This window comes from Rana temporaria, chromosome 6 (genome assembly GCF_905171775.1).
Source record: "Rana temporaria chromosome 6, aRanTem1.1, whole genome shotgun sequence".
NCBI lineage: Eukaryota > Metazoa > Chordata > Amphibia > Anura > Ranidae > Rana > Rana temporaria.
Genome location: NC_053494.1, coordinates 105,997,482 through 106,010,776, shown reverse-complemented (window position 1 = coordinate 106,010,776; position 13,295 = coordinate 105,997,482). Strand labels below are relative to the sequence as shown.

The 13,295-nt window shown below is 41.1% G+C and overlaps 1 protein-coding gene across 1 annotated transcript in view; it reads right to left on the bottom strand.

The window, feature by feature from the left end:
- Window positions 1–13,295, bottom strand: part of FSCN1 (fascin actin-bundling protein 1) — a 60,720-nt gene that overhangs the window by 18,080 nt on the left and 29,345 nt on the right. Inside the window, exons 2-3 of the mRNA XM_040357116.1 lie at window positions 12,042–12,198; window positions 5,028–5,149 (exon numbers count right to left, since the gene is read on the bottom strand). Of these exons, the coding sequence (XP_040213050.1) occupies window positions 5,028–5,149; window positions 12,042–12,198 (279 nt within the window). The remainder of the gene's footprint in view (window positions 1–5,027; window positions 5,150–12,041; window positions 12,199–13,295) is intronic.

The following is a 13,295-nucleotide window of genomic DNA, read 5'->3' as shown; positions in this document are numbered from 1 at the left end:
GCTCTCCTCCACTCGCATCTGTCAGATGCGAGTGAGGAAAATCCAATCAACGGCTCTTTCTGTTTACATCGTGATCAGCCAACTGACACATCTGACCACCGATAGCCACGATGCGGTCCCCCACGGGTGTGCAGCGGCTGTTATGCTGCTGGACGTCATATGACTTCCAGTCAGGATAACTGAACCACCGCCTAGCCGTCATGTTGCTATAAGCTGGCCAGTAGACATAGTGTATCTGGATTTTGCAAAAGCATTTGATACAGTTCCCCCACAAACGTTTACTATACAAGCCAAGGTCTGTCGGCATGGACCAAAGGGTGAGTACCTGGATTGAAAACTGGCTACATTGTGGATATAGGTGAACTGCACAGGACTTCCAGCAACTGCTGCTTCTTAGTTTAATGTGGACATTGGCGAAGACCTACCTGCAATAGTTCCTGGCCCAACCCATAGTGTTCCTTTCTTTGCATACTTCAATGAAAAGAAAAGAAATCCCAAACATTGAGAAAATGGTTGTAATGGGCAGGTGTTGAGAACTGAAAAGATGAGGCAACACCAATAAATGGCAAGCAAAATTGTGTGCACCAATGAAACAGTGAAAAACTTCACTACCCTATATTTTCCATAGGCAAAGCTTTAAAAGCCATCAGGTCATAATTTTAGAGTTACCCAGGAGCTCTGGCACCAGTTTTATTGCTCTTACTCTGGTGTGCATGCCAATATACAACATGTTTATCGCAACTGTCAATTCTCATGCAGAGGCGCTCCCAATGCATATGCAGGTTTACATTTGTACACGCCTGTATAGGGGGGCGGGAACACTTTTTTTTAAAGGTCTCTTTAACCACTTAACCCCCGGACCATATTGCTGCCCAAAGACCAGAGCACTTTTTGCGATTCGGGACTGCGTCGTGCGACGTGGCTCCCAAACAAAATTGGCGTCCTTTTTTTCCCACAAATAGAGCTTTCTTTTGGTGGTATTTGATCACCTCTGCGGTTTTTATTTTTTGCGCTATAAACAAAAATAGAGCGACAATGTTGCAAAAAATGAATATTTTTTACTTTTTGCTATAATAAATATCCCCCAAAATATATAAAAAAAAAAAAAAAAAAAAAACTTTCCCCCCTCGGTTTAGGCCGATACGTATTCTACATATTTTATTTTTTTAAGAAAATCGCAATAAGCGTTTAATGATTGGTTTGCGCAAAAGTTATAGCGTTTACAAAATAGGGGGTATTTTTATGGCATTTTTATTAATATATTTTTTTTACTAGTAATGGCGGCGATCAGCGATTTTTTTTCGGTACTGCGACATTATGGCGGACACTTCGGATACTTTTGACACATTTTTGGGACCATTGGCATTTTTATAGCGATCAGTGCTATAAAAATGCATTGGATTACTATAAAAATGCCACTGGCAGTGAAGGGTTAACACTAGGGGGCGGGGAAGGGGTTAAGTATGTCCCTGGGTGTGCTCTTACTGTGGGGGGGGGGGGGTGGCCTCACTAGGGGAAACACTGATCCTCTGTTCATACATTGTATGAACAGAAGATCAGCATTTCCGCCGTCGACAGGACCGAGAGCTGTGTGTTTACACACACAGCTCTCGGTCCCCGCTCTGTAACGAGCAATCTCGGGTGCCCGGCAGCGATCGAGCCCGCCGGGGACACACGGGGGGGGGGGGGGGCGAGCACGCACCCCTAGTGGCCGCTCAAAGAGCCGCCATATAGCTACGAGCTCTCGGCCAGGAGAGCCGACCTGCCGCCGTATAATGACGGTGGCTGGTCGGCTAGTAATTAAATGTTTAAAACGTTATTTCTATCACATAGGGGGACCAATAATCTCCCAATGTGAGAGCATATAAATGACAGGTTCTTTGAGATATCCGGGGGGCCATTAGACTCCGATGTCTTTTGCACTCCACTGCAACTGATGGAACACAGATCATGTTCCATCAGCTGCTTCCCTGGGCAGGGATGCCAAGGATTGACAGCCCCGGACGATACAAGTCACTTCCTAGTCTATTTATAGGAGGGCAGACCTACAAACAAGTGCTTACAGCGCACGATCCCAGTGACACCCACCATGATCGCACTGGGCCAGCAGAGCCAGTATACATGGCAAATGGGTTCCTGGTGGGAAGGGAGTGGTTGTGGAAGTGATCGCGCTCGTACCACTTCCACAAGAAAGCTGACAGTTGGCTTTACAGATGTAAACACATTCCTGGCAGGGACTCAAGTGGTTAACCATACCTTGATATGGCCATGTACACAGCACTGAGCAGACATCCTTAATTTCTATATTAATATGTTTAATAGTAGCTTGCTGGCAATAGCCAATGTAGTGAAGAACTTGCTGGCTAAGAGCTATACTCTGACCAGACAATTTCATTGAATAGAACATCTGTTGTCTATACAGTGGATATAAAGAGTCTACACACCCCTGTTAAAAATGTCAGGTTTCGGTGATGTGCAAAAAATAAAATAATTTCAGAACTTTTTCCACCTTTAAAATGTGACCTATAAAACTGTCCAACGCCATTTAACAAACTGAAATTTTAGGTGGATGGAAGTACAACTTAAAAAATAAAAAAAATAAAAAAGCAAACCTTTGTCACACTGTATTTGCAAAGCGGTCTTACAAGCGCACTTTTGGAAAAAAATGTTTGAAAAAACAAACAGTAAAGATGGCACAATTTTTGTAATTGCGCCTGCTCGTGAAATGACAAACTTTTACCCCTAAAATTCTCCATAGGCAAAAAAAAATATATATTTTTTTTTTACAGTTTGCATGTTTTGAGTTACAGAGGAGGTCTAGAATTATTGCTCATGCTCTACCGATTGCAGCAATACCTCACATGTGTATGTGTCCGCTTCTGTAATAAAAAAAAAAAAATTGGGTACATTTTATCCCCATTTCAAGGAATGTAAACATCCCTTGTCAAAAAAAAAAAAAAAAAGCATGACAGGACCTCTTAAATATGAGATCTTGGGTCAAAAAGACCTTAGATCTTATATTTACACTAAAATGCAAAAAAAAAAAAAAAAAAAAAGGCCTTTTAAAAGCCATGGGCAGAAGTGACGTTTTGCCCGTTCCAGCTGAAGAAAAACAGCCCCAAAGCATGATGCTGCCACCACCATGCTTCACTGTGGGTATAATGTTTTTTGTGATGTGTAGTGTTTTTACTAGAGCTGCAACTAACGATTATTTTCATAATTGATTAGTTGGCCGATTATGGTTTCGATTAATCGACTAAATCGGATAATCTTAAAAAAATGTGTGGTGTACAATTTAGTTTATATGTAAATAAAAAATAAATAAAAAGGCAATTTATTCTTAAATATCCATACACAGTGGTAATGCCTTCTATTACTTCCACTTCCCCTGGGTTCAGATGCTGATCTTCCCTGCACAGAGTCTTTAAAGTGTTTTTTTTTTTTAACATACTTGTTATACTTACCTGCTCTGTGTAATGGTTTTGCACAGAGCAGCCCAGATCCTCCACTTCTGGGGTCCCTCATCGATGCTTCTGGCTCCTCCTGCCTTCAGAGTGCCTCAATAGCAAGCTGCAAAGTATAGTATAGAGTGCCAGCTATAGCAAAGTAAAAAAAACTTCTGCCTTTAGAACCACTCACTTCTTGCCCAGGACTACATGTCCCATGAGGCATTGCTCCTCACACTTTCACATTCACAAATTCTCAGGCACTTAGTGACATGTATGGATGGTGTACTGAGCTGTATGTGTGCTGCACTGTATTTCCCGATATGTAAACAAATAATGCATTCTATATGCAGGCCAACGAATCAACTGGCCGATTAATCAATTATGAAAATAGTTGACAACTATTTTCATAATCGATTAGTTGTTTCGGCCCTAGTTTTTACACCAAACATCTTTTGGAAATATGGCCAAAAAGTTCAACCTTGGTTTCATCAGACCACAACACATTTTCCCCCCATATGCTTTTGGGAGACATCTATGTGTTTTTGAAAAATGTATTCAGGCATGGATGATTTTCTTTGTAAGAAAGGGCTTTAAATTTTGGCCACTCTACGCCATAGCCCAGATATATATAGAATACTGGAGACTGTTGTCACATTCACACAGCCAGTACTTGCCAGATATTCCTGCAGCGCCTTTAATGTTGCTGTAGGCCTCTTGGCAGCCTCCCTAAACAGTTTTCTCCTCGTCTTTTCATTTTGGAGGAACGTCCAGTTCTTGGTAATGTCACTGTTGTGCCATATTTTCTCCAATTGATGACCGATTTCACCGTGTTCCATGGTATATCTAATGCCTTGGAAATTCTTTTGTACCCTTCTGACTGATACATTTTAACAATAAGATGCCTCTGATGCTTTGGAAGCTCTTTGCGGACCATGGCTTTTGCTGTAGGATGCAACTAAGAAAATGTCAGGAAAGACCAACTAGAACAGCTGAACTTGATTTAGGGTTAGTCAGAGGCACGTTAAAATGATGGCAGGTGTGTGCTGACTCCTATTTATAATGAGTTTGAATGTGATTAATTCTGAACACAGCTACACCCCCGTTATAAGAGGGTGTGCACACTTATGCATCCACTTTTTTACTATGCCCCTCCCAAAAAAGATTTCAGTTTGTTTTTCAATTGAGTTGTACAGTTTATAGGTCACATTAAAAAAGGTGAAAAAAAGTTCTGAAATTATTAATCTTTGCCTCTTTTTTACATCACAGAAACCTGACATTTTAACAGGGGTGGTTATACTTTTTATGTCACTTGTACCTAGGTAAACCATTTGCATGGTTACCCCATTACAAAGTGCTGTATAGCCTTTTATGGTTAGTACCTGTTGTACCATTACCCTTAGTATTTCTTCGAAAACTGTAGGAAACAAGGACAAGGTACAACACCTGTGATGGCCCATGCATATAAAAAAAACAAAAAACACACACACACACACACACACACACACACACACACTGAAAGTTAGTCTTCAGATATCCATATGAGAATATAGATTTAAAATTAAAAGCAAACAGCCTTACCGGGAGAATCCACAGATGCTGCCAACTGTCCATTCTTCTTAGCCGTCACATATTTTCCATTTGCTGCTCTTAAAGTTATCCGTCGATCACACCAATCAATGTCAAAGTAACACTGGTCATTTCTGTTCGAAAAAAAAAAAAAAAAAAAAAAAAAAAAAGGAATAAAATTAGTATATGCTACAGCTACATACAACTGTAGGGGGGGGGGGGGTATTTTTTTTAAACTGACCAAAACTATTGGCATATCTGTACCTTTTTGTAATGCAAGCTGTGCAACTTCTCATGCGACTAGAGACAGAATAACCTAAATGTTCAGGCAAGAATTTCAGTCCTTGACCACCAGACACCCAAAAGATTTACCCTCTTCATGACCAGGCCTTTTTTTTTTGCGATACAGCGCTGCGTTACTTTAGTGCGCGGTCATGCAACACCATACCCAAAACAAAATTGATGCATCCCCCCCCCCCACAATGCTTTTTTTTGCACTATAAACAAAGTAAACAAAAAAAAACAAAAAGGTCTTTATAGATTTAGACCAGTATTCTGCTACACGTTTTTAGTAAAATAAACTTTTTTTCAGTAGTGGGACTGTGATATTGTGGCATACTGCAGCTGGTGGCTTAATAGGACACTTGCCTGTCTTGCAATGTTGGCACCGCAGCCGTTTCCATAAGGTGCATTCCACCATTGCAAGCAAGAGAACCCAGCAGTGTAGCCTTAAGCCTTCATGCTGGGAACCCTACAGTGCATGCGCAAGGCTCCTCTCTTAAAAGGGGAACTTCCGCACCAAATAATGGATGAAAAAGGGTCATGCATGAAACCCTATGAGAGAGCGGGTGTCAGCAATGCTCCGATTCTGCAGACGGAGGGAAATCCTATTTTCCCCCCCATCAGTCTGCAGAGCGGATCGGGTGAACACGGACAGACGGTCTGGTCATCCGATTCCCCCCATAGGGGAGAGCGGAGATCTGACAGGGCGGTCCCTGCACAGTGTGCGGGGACCGCCCTGTCATCTGCCAGCTCAGCGGGGATCAACAAAGTGATCCTAGCTGAGCAAGCGGATACACATGTACGGATCCGTACATGTGAAAGAACCCAAGAATTGTAAAGCTGCACTTTAGAACATTGAAGATTTCCTGCCACATTTCTCATTCCATGAAAGATTTGTTTTAAACACTGCCTGATTTATGGACCTCCATTTCATTTATTATATACACTATTTTATCTGCACAATGTATTTTATTTCTTAACTATTGGTCCTGCACTGTACATTGGGGGGGGCTGAAGGTTTTCTGTCAGATTTAGTAATGGAAGCGACGTTCTGTCACAGCCATCTTGGTACGACCCGCACGTGGCCACACCAAGCCTACAGTCTGAAGTCGTCAAGCGGAGATCTTTTTACACCCACCGAAGGCTTGCATTTCACGCTATTAGCGCTAAACTGAGCTTATCTTGTGAAATACAGTATTTTATAACACCTTCACACTGTTTTGACTTGAATTTTAAAAGCACTGGTCTTGTGTCAGATTAGACAATGTGTGAGATCAGCACGCTTGCCGCCGATTTTAAAATGCAACATCAAAACAGTGTCACAGAGTTCCAAATACTGTATTTCATGATATGATCTCTGTTTACTGGTAAATAAGTGTGAAATGCAAGAATCTTGGTGTGTGTAAAAAGATGTTCACTTGGCAACAGACTGTAGTTTAACTACAGGGCCTTATACCAGATGCAGTAAAGCAGCCCCAAAACATAAAACAAGCTTCTATGTTTCACGGTAGGAGGAACAGTCTTCTTTGAAAGCTTAAATTCCTCATCTGAACATTGCAGCGTTTTGGCAATTCACATAGGTTCTGTTTTGTTCAAAGGACATTCTCACCAAAGCATTGCGACTTGTCTACAAGTATGTTAGCAAATAGTAATTTGGCTTTTAAAACCTTTACATATACCACAGGTGATACGGAGATGAAAAATACTGCATATGATGAACCAGTTTTTCTGCTGCTTTTTCTAAACAGTAGTAGGTAGGGGGTGGGGACCTGACAACACACTGCAGAGCCAGAGCACAGAGCTCAGTGACCCCAAGTTATGGAAGAGACACACCCCCATTGAACAGGCTCACAGGGAAACCTACACAATTGAAGCCGTCAGTCCCATATTTAAGCTGTAGCTGAGTAACATGCTCTAGCAGGCCCCCCCCTTGATTCAGGAATCTAAATGAGCAAACTACAAGCCCTGTTTGCCAATGAAGCAGACAACTTGTAGTGCTCAATGAATTGCAAGGCTGCTGATGAGCACTGTTTGAAAGCTGCTTGTGAATGAACCGACAGGCCCGTACAGAGGTGTGCAGGATGTTGAAGATCCTCCAGCAAGCTCATCTCTGAAGACAGCATTGTTTGCCAGTGCAGGTTGTGGTAAGGGTAAAGATATTATTGGTTTGTAGGACATTTTTAATCCAAGCCTACAGCAGGGACATGCAGTCAGGGGAGGCAGAGCTTCGAGGGTCGTAGCCCAGCCACCCGAGTTCACAGAACCCATTTGTGAGGTCAGCCACTGATGTGGACGAGAAGGCCTGGCTCACAGTCTCTGCTCCAATTCACTCCAAAGGTGTTCCATTGGGTTGAGGTCAGGACTCTGTGCATGCTAAAGTTAATCTATGACTTTATGGACCTTGCTAACCTTAACCCGATAGAACACCTTAAATATGAATTAGAGCAGAGACTACGAGCCAGGCCTTCTCGTCCACACCAGTGCCTGACCTCACAAATGTGCTTCTAGAAGAATGAGCAAACCTTCTCATAGACACACTCCTAAACCTTGTAGACAGCCTTCCCAGAAGAGTTGACGCCGTTATAGCTGCGAAGGCTGGGCCAACACAACGTTGAACCATACAGAGTAAGACTGGGGTGCCATTAAAGTTTGTGCGCGCAAAGGCAGGCGTCCCAATACTTTTGGTAATATAAACACAAAATTCCTTTATTTTTTGCTAAGTAAATGAAAAACTAAGACCTCAGTTGTGGTTAACCACTTAAGGCCTGAGCGTCTGAGATTTGGTGTTTACAAGTTAAAACATTTTTTTGCTAGAAAATTACTTGAGAAAAAAAAAACACACAAAATATGTCTGGGGGTTATAACAGCCTAAAGAATAAAATGGCGGTCGTTGAAATACTCTTACACTATATGAGCAGCGTTCTTACAAGCGCACTTTTTGGGGGGGAATAAAATACGCTTTGAATTAAAATATAAAAAGACAACAGTAGTTAAACCAATGTATTTATTTTTTATTGTGAAAGATGGTGTTACGCTGAGTAAATTGATACACAATATGTCACACTTTAAAATTGCGCCTGCTCGTGGAATGGCGACAAACTCATCTTTAAAAATCTCCAAATGCAACGTTTATTTTTAAAAAAAAATTATTCTAGAGGTTGCATGTTTTTGAGTTGGAGGTGGTCTAGAGCTAGAATTTTTGCTCTTGCTCCATAGATCGTGGCGATACCTCACATGTGTGGTTTAAACACCGTTTTCATATGTGCTCACTTCTGCACACGAGCTCGGCGGGACAGGGCACGTTTGAATTTTTTTTTCTTTTAATAAATAAGAAAATAAAAAAGTGTCACTTTTATTCATATTACAAGAAATTTAAACATCCCTTGTAATGAAAAAAAAAAAAAAAAAACAACACACAGGTCCTCTTAAATATGAAATCCAAGGTCAAAAAGACCTCAGATTTCATATCTACACTAAAAACGTCCCTTTAAGAACCATGGGAGGAAGTGATGTTTTGATGTAATTTTTCGCCCTGCAATGGTATGGAGCTTGGTGGGGGCCATATTCCCCTCACTCAGCTCCATACCACACAGGGAGAAGGATCCGAGCGCAGCAGGGGGGGGCCCCTCTCCCACCGATAAACTGATAACAATTATCTTGCGGCGAATCCACCGCAGAGACCACTTTTATCTAGCTGCTGCCATAACAATATTCCTCTTCAAAGCGCCAACGTATATCGTCGTGAGCCAGTCCTGAAGTGGTTAAATACCACCAAAAGAAAGCTGTGTGTGAAAAAAAATCTTATGGGTACAGCGTTGAAAGCTGACCAATGACAATTGCGCAGTCATGCAACACTGTAAACATATGACATTTTAATCATCCCCCCACAATATTGCTTTTTCGGGGGCATTTTTATATTTTTTTGCAAAATAAACTAAACACATAAAACTAGAAGAAAAAAAAAAAATCTTTCATGAAAATGTATTTGTTTTTTTGAGCACCGATTACCATTGGGGTCATTGCTCCAAGAAGTGTGACTTGGTGTCAGATTTGTTCGCCGCAGTCCCACTAAAAATTGCAGATCTCTGCCATTTCTAGTAAAAAAAAATATATAAAAAAAAAAAATAAAGTCCATAAATCTATCCCACAGTTTGTAGGCATGAAACTTTTTCGCAAATTTTTTAAGTCAGTCGAAATACGCTTATTGGATGATTTTTTTTTTTTTAAACAAAGATGTAGCAGAATACATATTAGCCTAAATAAAAAAAAAAAAAAAAAAAAAAATATTTCTTCTAAATGTTATTGGATAGGTTTGGTTTTATAGCAAAAAGTAACAAATATTTTTTTCTTCAAAATCGACAGTTTACACAGCACTTTACAATATAAAAAGGAAGACAATACAATTATGATACAATACAAGAGTATTAAGGTGGCCCTGCTCAGAAGAGCTTACAATCCAATAGGAACGTTAGCTATTTAGGTTCACTGTCAAGTTTTTATAGCGTCAGATACCCCCATATAATTACCTAATAAAGGATTTAACCCTCAACACCCCCCCCAAAAAAAAAAAAAAAACACACACGCACAACACACGCAAACACTCTTTGTGGGAAATAAAAATACATTTTGTTTAAGTACAGCGCCGCACGACCGCGCAACTGTCAGTTAAAGCTATGCAGTGCTGTACCGCAAAAAATGCTCTGGTCAGGAAGGGTGTGAAACCTTCCGGGCTGAAGTGGTTGAACACTGAACCAACTATGAGGCGGTGATCAGGTTTTTTTTTTTTTTAATGATTGCTTATAACTGTAAAATGCAGTTATAAGCAACCATTTTTTTGTAAATGAAAAACTACTCAGTGTTTACTATTGTGATTAGCTGCGATTGGCCACAACTGATGACATAATACAGATAGTCAGATTAGCCCTGTCTGTACCAATCACAGAGCTCATCACAATACACAATGAAAGGCATGTAGCAAAGCCTGTCATTGTGTACAACTCGTGTGATCTGCTGTGATTGGCCACAGTGTACTGGCAGCAGGCCAGTAGAGCAATCTGTCATCAGCCGTATCTGGTGGACATGGTCGATGAAAGATCATGCTGGAGCACGGCCTGTGGGGAGCCCTAGGCGCAATCATGATGTCAACAGTGCTCATGCCAGGCAGGAAGAGGTTAAAAACCACTGTCTCCACAGCAGCCAATATTTCTCCTAAGCCTACCTGTGGGTATTTCTATCCCGAACAATTCCTAAGGCAGTTGTGGCTGCAATTTTTCTTGGTCTACCTGCAGGGCCATCTTAATAGCATCATGGGCCCCTGGGCAAAGTAATGCTCTGGGGCCCCTACAATGATGACAGTGCAGGTAAATGGACATTAACCACTTAAGCCCCGGACCATATTGCTGGTCAAAGACCAGGCCACTTTTTGTGATTCGGCACTGCGTCGCTTTAACTGACAATTGCACGGTCGTGCGACGTGGCTCACAAACAAAATTGGCGTCCTTTTTTTCCCCCACAAATAGAGCTCTTTTTTGGTGGTATTTGATCACCTCTGCGGTTTTTAGTTTTTGCGCTATAAAACAAAGAGCGACAATTTTGAAAAAAAAAAAAATGAATATTTTTTAACTTTTTGGTATAATAAATATCCCCCCAAAAAAAATTTCTTCCTCAGTTTAGGCCGATACGTATTATACATTTTTTTTTTTTTTTTACGAAAAATATCGCAATAAGCGTTTGATTGTTTGCGCAAAAGTTATAGCGTTTACAAAATAGGGGATAGTTTTATGGCATTTTTATAAATATATATATATATTATTATTTTTTTAACTAGTAATGGCAGCGATCTTTATCGGTACTGCGACCTTATGGTGGACACTTTGGACAAATTTTTGGGACCATTGGCATTTTTATAGCGATCAGTGCTATACAAATGCATTGATTACTATAAAAATGCCACTGGCAGGGAAGGGGTTAACACTAGGCGAGGAAGGGGTTAAGTATGTTCCCTGGGTGTGTTCTGACTTGGGGAAATGACTGATCGCTGTTCATACATTGTATGAACAGACAATCAGGAATTTCTCCCCCTGACAGGACCGGGAGCTGTGTGTTTACACACAGCTCCTGGTTCTAGTTCTGTAACGAGCGATCGCGGGTGACCGCGCCTGCCAGGCATGCACGTCAGGGGCGAGCGGGGGATGACGTATAGCTACGTGATCTCACCCAGCAGAGCCGACCTGCCGCAATACAACTGCGGCGGCTGGTCGGCAAGCAGTTAAGTAGGTAAGAGACAGACTGCCTCCCCTCTGCATACATCACTCTCAGTGCCATCATGGGGCTCCCAATTTCAGGGCAGTGTGTGGTCAAGGACCAGCTGCTTTGGGGAAAGTGCAGGACCAGCTGGGGCCCCTCATTAATTCAGCCCTGTCTACCCAACCTTAGCACGTTAAGAATTGGAAAATTTGGAGATCTCTTGCAAGTGATTGAACAGTACCGACTGGCAAATTTAAAACTTGACATCTTTTTTATATCCTTTTCCATTTGATACGGGTACTAATACAGCACCGTCAGTTTACACAGCGCTTCACATATACAGTATATTGTACATTCACATCAGCCCCTCCCCTCGAGGAGCTTACACTCTAAGGTCCCTAGCTCACATTTATACAAATACTAGGGCCGATTAACCTACCAGTATGTCTTTTGGAGTGTGATAGGAAACTCACAACATGCAAACAAGAACAAACTTACAGTGTTGAAGCCGTAGCTTGGATGCCACCATTATTTGAAAGGGTCCAGTACTTTCCAGTATGAGTCCTAAAAGCGCATTTCTTTGTGTCCTTGTTGATTTCCAATTGAAAAGTCTCCTGGTCACTCTCCTCATCTTGATTGGCTGAGAGATCCATCCCTAAGCAGGAAAAAAGGTGTAAATAAGGTTTTGTAGCATAACTCTTGAACTTGCATTCTGAAGTAATATCGAGTACTAGAGCAGATCCAATTTTCCAAAAAAGTGGAAGGTGATAGTTGAGGTTGGATGGGATTGGATGGGAACCTACCAATGCATAGAGCCAAGACAGGCATGCTAAACTTGGCAAGCTCTAGAAAATGCCAGGGAGATTTAGCTACATTTTTAAAGTATTGATCAGTAGTGTCTACCCACCATCTCAAAATAAAATTAAGTACAAACTAAGAATTTAACAATAATGGCATACTAGCAATTAACTGGAAAGAAACTTTTCATATGGTCAATGAATGCATGTTGTGGCTTATTGTAACCTGAGGCCTCTGAAGGGCCCTCCTTATTGTCTTGATTTTGAATGTTTGAGGAAGGCTTTCATCCCCTTATTCTGTACACACAATTTTCCCTATATGCTGAAAATATATTCAGCCTAAAAGTTACTTGATAAATAAACCAACACCTAGGAGAGCAGGTGATCACATGGGAGGCCAATATCACCTTTTTTGGGGTTCTGATAATTTTGTTTTATACCCCCATTGTACTTTTATAAAACATACATTGTAAAGTTCCTAAACCATTTGTATACCAGTAGCTGGGGTGCACCACTGCTGTATATTATAAAGACACCCTATAGCCCATTGTTGCAAATCCTAGGTTTTACCAAGATAAAAAATGACAAGTGCCAGTTTTCACAAAAAAGGAGATACAGTCACTATGTGAAAAGATGGTCATGTGCACCTCCCCCTCTTTGGATCACTAATCAAATAGCCCATTACTGAAAAGGGAACAGAGTTGTCCATTTAGCCAAACACTTAAAGTCATTCTGATCTATGTAGATCCCATTAAGACTGTGCCATAATTATAGAGCATATGGCTAGACAGCAGGAAGGGGGATGTCAGTCAATACCACATGTCTTAGGTGGTAGTGAACAATGCACTTTAGAATTACTCATTCAAATGATCAGTAATGGTCTTTAAGACAGCCAATACAGTCCGATTGTCTTTTGGGATTATTGGAATTTTGTAAAGCAACATCAGTTGCAATT